The sequence below is a fragment of the Halichoerus grypus genome, chromosome 11, assembly GCF_964656455.1.
Source record: "Halichoerus grypus chromosome 11, mHalGry1.hap1.1, whole genome shotgun sequence".
NCBI lineage: Eukaryota > Metazoa > Chordata > Mammalia > Carnivora > Phocidae > Halichoerus > Halichoerus grypus.
The window spans coordinates 61,262,092-61,277,944 of NC_135722.1; the positions used below are offsets into that span (position 1 = coordinate 61,262,092).

At 44.5% G+C, this 15,853-nt stretch overlaps 1 protein-coding gene and 2 long non-coding RNA genes across 3 annotated transcripts in view; 1 reads left to right on the top strand and 2 right to left on the bottom strand.

The window, feature by feature from the left end:
• Positions 1 to 3,438: 3,438 nt before the first annotated feature.
• Positions 3,439 to 5,319, bottom strand: FAM181B (family with sequence similarity 181 member B). The gene has a single exon (XM_036116572.2). It carries the CDS (start codon positions 5,162 to 5,164, stop codon positions 3,884 to 3,886), a length of 1,281 nt encoding a protein of 426 aa, XP_035972465.1. The 5' UTR covers positions 5,165 to 5,319; the 3' UTR covers positions 3,439 to 3,883.
• Positions 5,320 to 5,462: 143 nt separating this feature from the next.
• Positions 5,463 to 6,481, top strand: LOC118551069 (uncharacterized). Its single transcript, XR_004924881.2, has 2 exons — positions 5,463 to 5,623; positions 6,280 to 6,481. It is a non-coding gene; the product is annotated as an uncharacterized LOC118551069 (long non-coding RNA).
• Positions 6,482 to 9,498: 3,017 nt separating this feature from the next.
• Positions 9,499 to 15,853, bottom strand: part of LOC118551068 (uncharacterized) — a 35,227-nt gene continuing 28,872 nt past the window's right edge. The window contains exons 4-5 of the long non-coding RNA XR_013442688.1: positions 14,764 to 14,937; positions 9,499 to 10,299 (exon numbers count right to left, since the gene is read on the bottom strand). This is a non-coding gene — a long non-coding RNA (uncharacterized LOC118551068). The remainder of the gene's footprint in view (positions 10,300 to 14,763; positions 14,938 to 15,853) is intronic.

Below are 15,853 nucleotides of genomic sequence, written 5' to 3' on the forward strand. Positions count from 1 at the left end.
CCACACAAACTGGGGTGGTTAGGACCCCAAATAGGCAAGGTTTAAATAGGTGAGGTGGAGGCAAAAAGTGTGGATTCTTTTCCTGAAAGACTCAACTCTGAAGAGAAGACAATAGAGGAATATCTAGAAAAGAGCTTTCCACTTCTTTATTCTCTCTCTTTCTTATTTTTAATCCATATCAAATGTTTATTTCTAGGAGGAGAGGAACAAGTGAGGGTGAGGCTGAAGATACAGATGACTAAAGATGATTGATGGAGCAGCATATTGTTCTCATGAAGTAGGAGGGCCAGGATGCTGAGCCTCGAAGGCAGGAGAAGGTCCTGCCTGCTGGAGAGAAAAACTCCAGAAAAACTGTGAAAGAGGGGATGGGAAATAGAGGGAAATGACAACAGATGCTCTCCATCTTGTCGGGATGTGGGAGTGAGGAGAGGGGTAGGGCAGAGGCTTGAATGGGGATGAGAAAAGGCTTAGGACAGCCACTTAAAGGATGCAGGAAGACACTCCAACACATTCCAGGCACCAAGTTTGAGGTGGGGAATCATGAATATGCAGCATACACTGTAATTATTATTACCAACTAGGTTAAGATCCGTAGCCTGTCCAAAGTCATACAATTGCAAGCATATTATATTTCTTATCTTGAAAAATATCTATCGTTGTACCCCCCCAAAAAATCTCTACAAGCACTTATGTGACTAAACAAGAGACAAAAATACTTTCTAACAGGCTGCACTAGAAAATGACATATGAGAGGAAGCAACAATAACGTCAGCCCTTGGCCGGACTATTATTAATGGCTGCTACTTACGATACTACAGCAGGTGGCATGATCATGGTCAGACACACGTGTGCTCAGATGGGAAGGCAATGTGGGGAGAAGAGGAGTCAGACATGGGGCAATTTGGAGCCTACATAGTGACCAAGCACACGTTCTCCGAGTCCTGGATAACATGGGGGTTTGGAACCGTGGCGTAATGCCAAGCCTTGGCTGGCTGGTACTGAGAACTAGCCCTTCCCTCTTGGTGGGTATTAATACATTCCCTATGCCAAATCCCCACGATAACTCCTTGTGAAGACTGTTACTCAATTTTGCCAACAGGAAGACTGTGTCTCAATACGGCCGAGTAACTGGTCCACCGCTGGTAAGTTAGCACAGCTAAGATATAGCTAAATTGATTGATGGAACCCCTCCCTTCAGCCTTCCTTTGTCATGAGGATTATAAAAATACCTAAGCACAGGCCTTTGTAAGAATTAAATGAGACCATGTCTGCAAAAGTGCCAGGGACCCCATAGACGCTGTTTCTATATTTGTCTAGCACAATGGTTCTCAACTGGCAGCCATCTTGCCCCTCAGGGGACACGTGGTAATGGGGATGTTCTTGTCACTACTAGGGGAGTGTCATTGTTATCTAGTGGGTAGAGGCCAGGGATGCGCTAAACATTCTACTATGCACAGGACAGCCTGCATAGCAATGAATTATCTTGAACAAAATGTCAATAGCAGTGAGGTTGAGAACCCCTGCTGGTAGCATAATGCAGGGGACTGGGGATCCTACACACTAGCAAAGCACAGCAGGTCTTGCTGTTCGGATACTTGTAGATCTGGATCTTGGGCCCATTACTTGATTTCAACAAGTTATTTAACAAGTGTGAGCCTCTCTTTTCAAACGGGGATAAGAATAGCACCTACCTCATGGCACCGTTAAGGAGCTCAGTGCAAGCACAGGGAAACACACAGTGTTGGTATTATCACTGTTAATGAAAGGCATGGAAAAGTCCTGGGAGAGAGAGAACCTGTTTTACTGAACTGGGTACAAAAAGAAAGAAGAAATTAAGAAAGAAACATTGCAGTGCCTGCTACGGCCTTAGTAATCGTCACAGGGTTGTTAACATTTTCCTCCTGTGAAATTCTACCCTGGGTAATACTCATCATAAAGTAGTTCAGAGAAATTAAACGACTGTTGAATAATATTCTGCTAACACAATGGAATTAGTCACTTTTTATCACTTTGAAAGAAATCCGATAGACACCAAGTTTCTGGAGTTGAAAAAGTTCTCTTATCATTAACAAGACTCATTGCTCTATTTCCTGTGGCGCTATCTTAAGAAAGGTTTTATTCAGAATAAAGAGACTCAGTAATACCACTTAAAGTTGTCTGCCATGTCTTGATACCCATTAGTTTCTTGACAAATTCCTTTCTGAAAATGTCACAGCACTTTTGACTTGTACAAACATTAATCTGGATTTTAACATCTTTTGCAGTAACACGGGGGTTTCTACTTTCTCACGTGTAGGTATTCTTAGAATCTGCCTTGAACCGAGGCAGCTCTTTGCAATGTCATTAATCAGTAAATGACATCTCCTTACACATCCTGAATGTTGGTCTTCATGCATTTTCATGGCAGGTCTGCAGAACTAAAGGGCTCCCTCCTTTCTTTCCAGCTGCTCCCTCCCCACCCAGTCTTTCCTTCTCTGCCCCTCAACCACACCGATGACGTCATCTGTTCTCTCTGCCACATTATGGCTGGTTAAAACATTTATCTGACTTTTCCCCCAAATCTCTCTCAGATAACAGATCGGACTCTTCCGGGCCCTTCAGATTCCATTCATCAACCCTGCTATTTAGGGAATAAATACTCCTTAGGAAACTCATACCCTCACCATTCCCTTCCACGGAGAGAGTGTGAGTATAGGGAGTGAGGACACACAGGGAGGCAGAAACCAAGCAAGGGGGTGTGGGGTGGGGAGTGGAACAGAAGGAGAAAGGGTAGATAGCATTTACAGCTTGTAAGGGAAAGGGCAATCACCAGGCATAGGCCAAAAAAGAGCATGAGACTCAAAATCCTAATGGCTTCCATCTGTATAAACTATTGATACATGTATATAAAATATGGATACCTGCAAAACCAATGAAGCAGCCCTAAGGAGTTTTATATATTTCCCCTCTGAACTACCCAACAACCTATAAAGAAGAGATAAGAGAAGGAATATTATCCCCTTCCTCTCAAATAAGGAAATTTAGATACAAAGATGTTGTAACTTGCCCAGTGCCACCTTAGCAAAGTAGCTGAAGAACGGGAAAAGGAGAGAAATGGACCCCCAGGTTTGCCAAATTTAAGCCTCCTACATAAAGAAAAGCTGACAGAAAAAAATATCAAGAGAGAGCAACAGGAGACCATAGAAAGAGAAGGAAAGTAAGCAACAGCACTGGTGAGAGTGGAAAGAAATAGAAGTATGAGATGGAAGAGGAAGGGAGCAGAAAACACTGAGGAGTGTCAGAGAAGAGTCGCACACACAAGGATCAGCGCACAGGAGGTCAGCAGTGGGCCACTGACCTCCTGTCCTCAATACCACTCTCACCTCGCAAGGCAAGGAGACCATACCGAAAACCGTCCTCTAAGAAAACACCCCAATCAATAACGTATCTTCGCTCCAGTCTTTTCAAGAGGCTTTAATTCATAATGCACTCAAAAGGGAAGGAAAGGGAGGAACCAGCGCACTGTTTGGATGGGGCAATTACACTGAACACACTGACCTTTTGCTGAAAAGTTGTAGAAGGGTCAGGTGGCTACAGAAGCCACCCCTCGTCCCTTCCACCATCCCCACCCCATTCCCCAAAGCCCGGCGTGGCTTCTTGCTTGTCTGGTCCAGTAAGAACCTACCAACGGCTTTTTTCGGTTTTTTTTTTTTAACACTTGAGGCTGTGATTAAAACAACCCCCCAACTCCTCTTCATTTTTTTCTTAAGTTTCTTTTATTAATTGAATATTTTAAAATCCCGTTTCATCTCCACGTGCACTTTCCTGTCGTTCTTAGGCTTAGGAGAAACCCGGAGGCGGGAGCTCCCCACAGCAGTCGCAAACAGGCAACGGTACCTCTCCCTCAGTCCCGGTGCGCCCCCTCCTCCCCGGGCGCCCCTTCCCAAACCCCGTCCGGTCTCCAGAGGCTGGAGTAAGCCGTGCGGCTGTAGCCCGCGCTGTAATCGTAGGACACCTGATGCGGCGGCGGTGGCGGGGGCAGTGCGCAGTCTGAGAAGAAGGGGGCGAAAGACGCCAAAAGGCCGGGCGCGTCCTCTCCGCCGGGAGAGTCCGCCGCAGAAGGGTACAGGGAGCGCAAGGGCTCGTTCAAGGTCAAGCCGCCGCGGGGGGCGGCCAGGGGCGGCTTCTTGGTCGGGGGGCAGCCCGGGGCGCTCCAGGACTCGGAGTACAGTAGGCTCCCCACCATCGCGGGTGGCGGCTCAAACAGACCGGGCTCCAGCTCCGGGGGGCCCCGCAGGACGGCGGCTCCCGTGGGAAACACATCGAGAGGCTCCGCGGCGAGCAAGACACTCGCCTCGGTGCCGGCGCCGTAGTCCGGCCCCAGCAGCTCGAAGAACTCCACGGCTTCCGCGCCCTTCTCCAAGTCGCCCAAGCTCACGCCGGGCCCCGACGGTCCGCAGCCACCGCCTCCCGCCCGGGACGGCTCGGTGAAGAAGGACGGCGGCAGGTTGCGGGCCCGCAACGGGACCTTCCTGGCGCCGGGGACGGCCGTACCTCCCGCGGGGCCGGCCGCGTCCCCTCCCGAGCCCCCAGCGCCCGCTCCACCGAGCCCGGCCACGGGCGCCGCCACCGAACCCCTGGCCCGCTCGTCGCCCCCGGGGACGTGGCGCAGCGAGTCGAAGAGTGCGGCCAGGCTCCGGCTCTGCAGGCTGGCGGCCGCCGCGGCCTGCGACGCCTCCCGCCGGGGGGCAGCCTTGCCATGGGGCGGGACCGCGACGGTGTGGGCGCCGGGGGCGGCTAGGGGCCGCTTGGCCGGCGCGTCCGCTGCACCTGGAGAGGGCGGACCGGGGGGCGCGGCGCCCATGAGGCCGCTGCAGCGCTTGATCTGCTTCTGCAGGTACTTGCGGTGGTTCACCTTCCGCTTCGACTTGCCGGGCTTGTCCAATGCCAGCTTGATGTTGCTGGACGCCGAGTCGATGAAGCTGAGCAGGTCGCGGGTGGCCTCGCGCACGTCCCCGCCCTCGGCGCCGGCCAGCAGCGCGCCCGCTGGTGTCCCGGTCTCATCATCCTCGAAACAGCAGCCCTTGTCCAGGGCTCCGAAGGCGCCCCCCAGCCCGTCCGGGGAGCCCCCGAAGCCGAAGGGGACGAAGGGGTGCGTACTGAGGAGCGCCGCCTGCACCGCCATCGCCGCGACTCCCAGGCGGCCCGCCGCGCGGCTGGTGCGCCCCTGGCCGATTCCCGCCCGCGACCCAGGCCCGGCTCCCGCCCTGGCGCGGCGCGCGCGGCGCAGCCTCCTCGCTCGGGGCCGGGCTCGCTGCTCGGCCTCGCGGGGGAGCTCATTAGGTCTTGTAAGCGAGGGGCGGAGGGAGGGAGCGCAAGGCTACCGCCCCGGTGGCGAAGGGGAGGGGCTTACTTAGCCAGGCCGGGGGCGTGGGGGGGTGGGAGGGAGGGCGTTTTTCCAGCTTTCAGGGCTTTCTCAAGCTCATCACTTTAACCCCTTCGTTTCCCTGCGGCGTTTCTATTGGCTAGCTGCAGCAGCACGAGGCGAGGATAAGATGGCCTGGCCTCAAACTCCAGCCCCTGTACCATCACGCTCTGGCGCGGGAGACTCTCCCTGAGGCTGAGAAGGCGAGAGTCCAAAGAGGTGGGTTCAGCCCCCTGCTCTGGTAACAATAATAGCCACCAGGTATTGGGGGCTTGCTTATGCCAGGCGCTGTGTGTACATTATCACATTTCATTTTTGAACAATATCCCTTATTAATAATAAGTGCATATTATTATCACCATCTAACAAATGAAGCAGCAGCCTCAGAGGGGTTCGGTGAGTTGCCCTAAGCCATATTCAGTCCAGTTCAACTCCAAAGCCATTCCTAAGTCCTTGACAGAATTTGTGCTTTGACTTGGCCCCTTCCTCTTCATCTATATGATGAGAGAAGGCAACTAATGTGTCTTCAAGCTATAGACCTGCTCCTAAGGCTCTAATTGGAGTTTCCACAGGACTCTCAAGACCGGTAATCCTTCTTCTACCCTATTTCTATTATACTCTTCTTTCTATTGTTAGAAATAACAATTAGCTTATAGTAAACTGAGGCAAGCACTGGGCCTATCTTTTAGTATTGTAGAGAGACAGCAGGAGGCAAAGGAGAATGGAGTCACTACCCTAAGCCAGCTGGTGCTTGAGAGAGAACCCTGTGTGTGTATAAAACTTACAGCATCTTAGGACAAAATATGGATGGGAACCTCTCCCCTACTTGTCATGCCATTTAAGTTGTCCTTCTGGAACTTCTGTTGCATTTCAAGGATCACCCTGAAGTTCACTTGGATCCGGTTTCACCTGGGCGATCCTCTTGGGATAGAAAAAATGAGCAATATTGTAGACCACGGAAGATGATTCAGAGAAGACGTGTCTGTTCCCCATTCTGTCTTAGCTCCACCACTCAGTAGCTCTGTGATTTGGGTTAAAATCCATATTCTGATAAATACATGGCTTTGGCCAAACCAGCCAACCTCTCTCTGCCTTAATTTACTCACATTAAATGCAAGTAAGGGTCGCCCACCTTATGGGCACCTGTCATATTTAAAGGAAACATCCTGTGAAAAATCCTTATCTGTTGACTCTTGCATACCCTGTGATGAGTATTCACCCTTATTTCTCTAAAACACAAGAAGGTGACTATATTCCCTTATGTCTTTTCTGTCACAGGGTGTTCATGAGGATTCAGTGAGATCACATATATGAACACACAGTGATAGAAAAGACATATAAGGTGTGTGATAAAGTGTTCTCTAAATAAGTTATGATAGGGGCGCCAGGGTGGCTCAGTCGGTTAAGTGACTGACTCTTGATTTCAGCTCAGGTCATGATCTCAGGATTGTGAGATTGAGCTCCCCCCTCAGCAGGGAGTCTGCTTGAGATTCTCTCTCTCCCTTTCCCTCTGCCCCTCACCCCCAAATAAATGAATAAATCTTTAAAAATAAACAAGTAAGTAAGTTATGATAGTTTAGATGCAGAGTCTGCCTCAGGGAGATGCACACCATCTCTTATAAAACTCTTTTCTTTAAGCCTCATTTTTCAGGATGTAGCAAAATGATTTTTGAGCACCCTGAAGGCACAGACTTATCAAAGAAGAGAACCCAGATGAGCACTCTCCATTTAGGAGATGAAGTAGACACTTCCTAAGCCAACATAGCTGAATCAAACTTTTTATTTTTTTTAATTAAGGTGGCTCAATTATAATGTACCTTTCATTAGAGTTACACACAGGATTTTGTCTTCAATCACTGGACTATCTGTTTTACTCTTGGTGACATTTGCACTAAGAAAATTGTGTGAGCCTGTTACTGAGTTGTGTTTCTCACCTGTCAGATGTGGATGTCAGCACTTTCCTTCCCCTTTTTGACAGGACCATTCCATAGGCCTCCATGTCTGGCAGCTAAGAGCACTCTTTTTTTCACCTTCTTTTAACTGAGCAGGTCTTACAAATCCCCAGACACAGATTGCATAGGACTTTACATTTAATTGTTATCTTTAGTCTGAAAAATCTCTCTTAATCTGCAGAGAGTTAACTAAGCCCTAACATAATCATATTCAAAATAAATAGAATATTAAGGGTGTCATATGTAAAAGTCTCTTCATTTCCAGACCTTTGGAGTTTTAAGCTCAGAGTTGTTTTGGAGTTAGATGAGGACAGGTTCAAATTCTGGCCTTTCACTTGCTAGTGGGTTCTTGGACAAGTCAGTTCATCTTCCCAAGGCTCAGTTTCCTTATCTGAAAAATGGGAATGGTTATAACTGTTCTCAGAGTCTTTGTGAGAATTACATGACATAACAGGCAAATAATACCTCTGAGTCTTACTTTTCTCATCTGTACAATAAAGATAATTTCAACTCCTCAAAGATTTTGTGAGTTGGTGCATATGAAAGTTCCTGGCATGAAATAGGGGCTCAACAAATATCCATGTTCTTGATTCCTTAGGCCTCACCAGTTCCTTACCAACACATCACTCTATAAAATCAGCATCATCTGTCCTTTCCCCCAACAAAGTGACTATTTTCAAATGCAAGAGAGCAGCTCCACTTGAAGGCTGTAGAAACTTAGAAAAAGGCAATCTAATGTAGCAGAGGGAGAGCTAAAATTAGAGCCTGAGATGAAGACTGGAGTCCAATCCTGCCTTTTATTATCCAACTGATTATAGAAAAGCCCAATGTTTCCATCTATAATATGGGAATAACAGTGTGAACCTATTTGATAAGGCTATTGTGAAAATCAATGAGCTAATGCAAGAGGAAGTTCTTTGTCAACCATAAAGCTCTCTATATACATACATATAAGATATTCATGGCTTAGAAATCCTGTAGCCTGATTCACAAAATTGATCCTTATACATAAAATATCCATCTAGTCACTTATTCATTCAGACATTATTGACACCAACAGTATTGGAGCTAGGACTGGGAAATACAGAGATAAGAAGCCATGATCTCTATCTTTCCTGATGGAAAGACAGACATGCAAACAAGTCATTATAATACAATGCAGTACACGCCTCAGTGGAAGTAACTTAAAGGTGCAATAATTGATGGGATCAGAGGACCCTCAGGTCTGCTCAGAAATGGCAGGGAAGCCTGCATAGGCAGGTAGCATCTGAGCTAAGATTTAAATGATGCATTCGAGTGTACCGAGCAAGCAAGCCATATCTGTGGGAACAGCCTGGGCAGAGGCATGGTCATATGAAAGTAAGGGTATTTATGGAAAACTACAGATAATAAGGCAACAAAGAACAACTTGTACTTGAAATAACTAGTACCTGAGGCCAAAATAAATCCTTAGAGCTTCCAATATCCAACTAAATTGTACATGGAGACCCCACCTCATGGTCTCAGATGCTTTCCCCCTTGATCTACTTTCCTTTGGGGAAGAGCTCTATCTGGGGTGAAATTAGTTTCAGTAGTCAGTGGCCAGCTCCTGCCAGGCCCATCGGCCCCTCCTCCTACACCCTGAGTGAGCACACTCACTTGAATGACTTCAACATCAATACATTTCACATCCTATGGGGCAGAGGGACCCAGCTCCAGCCTGCACGAGGGCCTCTCTGCACAGCTTCAAACTAGAGCTCTTTTGCCCCAGTGATACCTAATGCTAAGCAAGTGGGATTAGTCTCCTTGGGAACCAAGCCCCCCAGGGGCTCAAGGGCTGAACTGCCCCAAACCGTTTGGGAGAATTGAGATTTCATATTGTTCTTTTACACTTGGATTTCAGGACATTACTTAGACAAAAGCCCACCTGAGAGCGGCCTCCTTTCTTGTGGGTAAATATAGCAGCAGGATCAAGAGCTGACTTACTTATTTTGTTTTCCTCTTTGTAACTTTAATCATACTCCCTGCAGGACAATCTTAGTCCTCAGAGATGTCAGGAATGCACATTCATAAAGGGAAAAATAATTATGCATCTCTCTCTCTTCCCCCCATACCAATTTCCCATAGCTATTTTTGAAACCTCAAATAAAATAAATCAATTCCTCAGTTTCACCACACTATTTATTAAGTATCATTTTCATCATGAAATAACATTACCTCACAAACTGTGCACACCCAAAAACGTATTTCTTGTTTTCTTCCTCATCCTTTCCTCCTGCAAACCACATTCTACTAACACTAGATCTTAATGTCCCTCTTAAAATATTAGATGTTTTTCTGGTTATCTATAATTGTAGAGCAAACTACTCCTAAACTGTGTAGCTAAAAACAAACGACATTTTATTATATCTCACCATATTATAGATTAGTAATTTGAGCAATACTTGGCTGAGTAATCCTTCTGGTCCATTCCACATCGACTATGGTTGGTCTGGAGGATCCAAGACGGTGTCATTCATATGACTGCACCTGGGCCTATATATTCTGGCCTCTGTAACATACCGATCTAAGAGTACTCAGACTTCCTACGTGGAGGCTCAGGAATCCCAGAGACAGTGCTGCAAGTGGCCCCATCTGGCAACTCCCAGGCTTCTTATGAAATAGTCCCAGAATTCCCAGGATGTCATTTTCACTACATTCTACTGGTCAAGCAAGTCACTAAAGCCAGCTCAGATTCAAGGGGAGGGAAATTAGAATCCAACCCTCAATGGAAGAAATAGCAAAGAATTGGTTTGGTACATCTCTTGATCTCTTTTAATCTATATTGCCTCCATTTTTGTGTGTTCTCTGCAATTGGTTTATTGAAGAAACTAGTCATTGCCTTGTCATCTTTTCCACATTCTGAACTTGGTTAGTTGCATCCACCTCCACAGTGTCATTTAACATGTTTCTCTGGCTCGTTTCCTGTAAATGGGAAGTAGATGTAGAGTCTTGATCAGATTCATGTTCTATCTTATGCTGTAGTGTGCATGCACACACACATGCGCACACACACACTATAGAATATATGCTACAATATGTATAATACTTTCATAATAACAATGCCAATATTTTTACTAATAATGTAATTACTACAAACAATTCTTTCTCTTTCCTTCTTTTTTTTTTTTTTTCTGCCATCCTTTTGTCCTCCAAACATCCCACTAGTGAGGAACAGTCCAATTACTACATTTTAAATTCACTTCAAAAATCCTATGTGGGTTAAGCGGCTGCCTTCAGCTCAGGTCAGGATCCCAGGGTCCTGGGATCGAGTCCCACATCAGGCTCCTTGCTCAGCGGGGAGCCTGCTTCTCCCTCTGCCCCTGCTGCTCCCCCTGCTTGTGCTCTCTCTCTGACAAATAAATAAAATCTTTTTAAAAAAATCCTATGTGGTTATGCCACCAATTCAACAAAAAGGTAGGTTCACTTGTTTTACTTTGTTTTATATAAAATTGCTTTATAAATCTTTAATTTTGTTTTATAATCTTTAAAAATTTACATGGTTTCAAAGTTACAACTACACCACAAGACATATTCAGGAAGGGCTAGCTTCCATTGTAGCCCCTCTACCCTATTTTCTCCCCTCTTCCTATAAGTAATTGTTGTTGTTTTGTTTGGGTTCAGTCTTATTCTTTGTTAGATAATCATATTTTTATTATACATGCTTTCCTCTACCTTGTTTTTTTTTTAAGATTTTATTTATTTATTTATTTGAGAGAGAGACAGTTAGTGACATCTCGAGATAGTGAGAGAGAGCACAAGCAGGGAGGAGAGGGAAAAGCAGGCTCCCGTTGAGCAGGGAGCCCAACTCGGGGCTTGATCCCAGGACTCCAGGATCAAGACCTGAGCTGAAGGCAGACACTTAACCTTGAGCCACCCGGGCACCCCTCCTCTACCTTGTTTTTTTTCACTTAACAATAATATATCTTCATTCATTTTCTTTTATAGTTGTGTAATATTCCACTGAGTGAATCTACCACAGTTTATTCAACCAGTGCTCTTATGATTAACTTAGTTGGGGTTCTTCCAGGTCTTTTATATTACAAACAGTGCTACAATGAATAGCTTCAATGAAAAACCAAGATCTACTAACTACTGGTCTGGTGCTCCTTTCATAATATCAGTGTAGTTATGGATTGCTTAGGATAAAGAGAAGAATCCTCCATACTAGAGCCAGTCAGGTATTTCTTTCAAAAGTTCTCATGAAGAGGAAAATGTAAAATGGAGTGAACAATCTTCATACACAATAGCTGTGGTTGATTATTATAAGAATGGGCCCGGGGCGCCTGGATGGGATGGTTAAGTGTCCGATTCTTGGGGTGCCTGGGTGGCTCAGTCATTAAGCGTCTGCCTTCGGCTCAGGTCATGATCTCAGGGTCCTGGGATCAAGCCCCACATCAGGCTCCCTGCTTGGCGGGAAGCCTGCTTCTCCCTCTCCCACTCCCCCTGCTTGTGTTCCCTCTCTCGCTGTGTCTCTCTCTGTCAAATAAATAAATAAAATCTTTAAAAAAAAAAAGTGTCTGGCTCTTGATCTCAGCTCAGGTCTCAATTTCAGAGTCATGAGTTCAAGCCCCATATTGGGCTCCGAGCCCAGCATGGAGTCTACTTAGTAAAAGGAAAAAAAAAAAAAAGAATGGCCCCAGTGAATCACTGATCCCTGGTTCCCAACCCCTTTGCAATGTGACATTGGAACTCTTCCCACGGAGTTTATTTCTCCACACCTTAAATCTGTGCTAGAAACAGTACACAAGTTCCAGCCTTTGCAACTTTCAACTTAAGAGATTTGGCAGTTCCACTTTCATACTCTTGGAACACTGAGACCCCACACTATGAACAATCCCAGGAGAATCAAGTTACCCCTGATGACAGCCAGCACTGCGAGACATGTCAGTGAGGCCATTTTGCACCCTCCAAACCCAGTTATATCATCAGATAACTGAAGTCACATGAGAGGTTCCAGGAAAGACCTGCAAAAGAACCATTCACATTGCCAACCGATACAACCGTATGAAATAATAAATTTTGGGTCTAAGCCAGTAAGTTTTGGGATGGTTTGCTATGGGACAAGTTTCATGGGCTATTTGTTAAATAATAGTCTTCACTGTAGAAGAATAGCCCCACACTCCAATAAATCTTTCAAAGCAACTAATCAGAAAGCCTTCATTCTAACTGAACACCTTGGAAATATCTCTTGAGCAAGATAATCCCTGCCCTGCCCACTTCAAATGAGATCATGGATGTGAAAGCACTTTGCAAATGGGGAAGCATCCTACTAATCTCTATTTGTCCAATTTTTTAAAAAATGCTATGAGCTTTCCAGAATATTGCTAAACCTGGGCAGCAGTACATGCATAAAATCAACATTAGATTCTCCTACCCTAGACGATCCCTACTAAGTCAGTGTTTCCTAAACTGTGCCCTCCATCCCGTGCTTGTCATCAAAGATTGATTGCTTAGGTGATCCCCAGTGATTTCAAAGGAAAAAGAGCTGAAACCATTTTGTGCACATATACTCTATAAATTTTTAAATTAAAAATTATGACTTTCATAGAAATCACAATTTATTCTTTATAATCATATCCTAGTGACTACACATGTATTACAAGGACTGCATATGTTTGTTCCAGCTAAATTATGTGACCAATCAGTTAATAGATGTGCTTTTCACTTCATTTTTATGTAATTTACACATTACAGTTTTTGTTGGTTACATTTTCATTCTCTTCATTATTAATATAGTACACATCCGATCTCAAATCTATGAAAGTAGATCAACGGCTTCAAAGCAGTTTTTGCAGTACTAAATTAGTGAGAAAAATATTAAAAACATTATATATTATATATAGTGAATAAGACAAATGAGAATACAAAATGTATACGCTGGCATAAATGTATCTGTGAGTATAATAATTTATAAAACACTGCAAAAGAAAAGAAAAAGGAAGAAGAAATTTGGAAACTAGCTGATTTGGGCCACAGAACCCAGGAAAGCTTCAGTATTTGAGAAAGCAAGAGTGAGGAGGGAGATTGAAAGTAGGAGAATTGGTTGAAAGCCTGTGTAAGAAGTAGTTAGGCTCTAAGATCCCTTCCCCATCTCATGCAGCCACAAAACAACCTCTCTTCCAATTGGATTTGGAAACAACGTTTTTATTTCCTATGGAATCAGAACCAGAATGTTTCCAGTCTAGGGCATTCCTTGTGCAATGGAGAGTGAGCAATGAGACATCGTCCTGAAAACAGAGGATTAAATGAGGTTCCACATTATGAATAATGACCCTCAACATTTTCAGTCAGTTTCTAGAATTTTTGCAGCAGGTTATCTACTCCTCAGTCAGGAAATTGGAGTAGTCTTCTCTGAAGGGTTAATAGCACATGAGAAAATATTGGATGGATTTCCAGTAAGCTTTTTAGTTATCCACTCTTAAAAATAGTCATCCAAGGGGCGCCTGGGTGGCTCAGTCGTTAAGCGTCTGCCTTCGGCTCAGGTCATGATCCCAGGGTCCTGGTATCGAGCCCCACATCGGGATCCCTGCTCGTCAGGAAGCCTGCTTCTCCCTCTCCCATTCCCCCTGCTTGTGTTCCCTCTCTCGCTGTGTCTCTCTCTGTCAAATATATAAATAAAAAAAAAAATCTATAAAAAAAAATAGTCATCCAAGTTTCATCAGATATTTTGGCAACATCTGCAACATGGATGTCAGAGACAAACAAAACAAAAACCCTGGGGGATGATAATCCCAGAGGAAATTGACATTGCAAAAAACAAAGGAAAACTTCCATATAAATTATAATTAAAAGAAATAAAATAAGATTAAAGATATAAGAGAAAATATTGCAATCATGAAACAAGAATTAGATGATACCAAAAAAGGGAGGGGAATCAAAAATAAGGACGAGCTCTTAGGAATTTGTGGTAATACATTTTTAAAACTCAATAGAAGGATTGGAAGATAAAGTTGAGGAAATCTCCTAGTAAGAAAAAAAAGTCAAAGAGATGTTCAACATTAAGCCTAGAGGAATTTCAGAAAAGAGAAAAGACAAAATGGAGAAGAAAAAGATGCACACCAAAGCACATATAAATTTTTAGAATATCAAGGAATAAAGGACTCTAGGGAAAAATAAACATCATGTACAAAAAATAAAAATGGTGCCTGGGTGGCTCAGTCAGTTAAGCGTCTGCCTTCAGCTCAGGTCATGATCCCAAGGTCCTGGGATCGAGTCCTACATTGGGCTCCCTGCTCAGCAGGGAACTTGCTTCTCCCTCTCCCTCTACCTGCCTCTTCCCCTGCTTGTGCATTCTCTCTCTGTCAAATAAATAAACAAAATCTTTTAAAAATAAATAAACAAAATAAAATAAATAAAAACAAAAATGGAATCAGAATAACATCAGACCTAGGGGCACCTGCGTGGCTCAGTCAGTTAAGGTTTCGTCATTTTAGCTCAGGTCATGATCTTGTGGTTGTGAGATCCAGCCCCACACTGAGCTCTGCGCTGAGCCCGTGAAGCCTGCTTAAGATTCTCTCTCCTCTCCCTCTGCACCTCCCCGCTCCACCGTTTGCACTCTCTCTCTCTCTCTCTCTAAAAAAAAAAAAGAAGAAGAAGAAGAAGATCAGACCTCTCATTAACCACACTGGGACTTGGAAAACAATGGAGCAATGATCTTAAAAATCTTACAGAAAATTATTTCCTACTTAGAATTCTATACCAAACCTAGTAATCACTCAAGCGTGAGTGTAGAATAGCAACATATTCAGACATATAATACCTTATAAAATTGTCTCTCAAGAAACTTTTCTCAAGGAACCACTGAATAATGTGCTTCATGAAAAAAATAGAAGAAAAGAGTATCCAGAAAACAGGGGATTCATCATGAGATAGAATCAATAGAATTCCCTGGATGATGACCAAGAGAAGTATCACAATAATAACCATATAGCAGGCTGAGTGATGACAATCAATCCAAATAGAAACAGGAGAATGGAGAATTCCTGGAGGAGGGGATGTCTCCAAGAAAAATAAAGGAAAGTAATAGATATACTTAGGTATTTGAGCATGATGGTGGGAGGTGGCAGATACCCTTGCTGCTTTCAATACCCCACACTTATTCTTACCTGACAGAGCCCACCTACTCCTGTGGAAGCTGAATATGACAGACAATTGTTACCTCCCTTTTAACTACAGCATGGCTTGAGATCCAGTCTTGGCCAATGAGACATTAGGAGAAATTACTCTTGGGATTCTAGAAAGTCCCCCATTTCCTATGTATCAAAAAGAGAGATAAAAGGAGAGAAAGGAAAGAGAGGAAGAAATGTTCCCCTTCGTGCCTTTGTTCATTTATAAGTGATACTTGGAGCTATGGCATTCATCTTATAACCATGAGGGGGAAAGCCTAAAAAAGAAAAATCAACATGCTGAGGTTGGCAGACCAGAAATGTGAAAAGCACCAGGATTCTCAATGACATTATATAATGTCACTGAATTA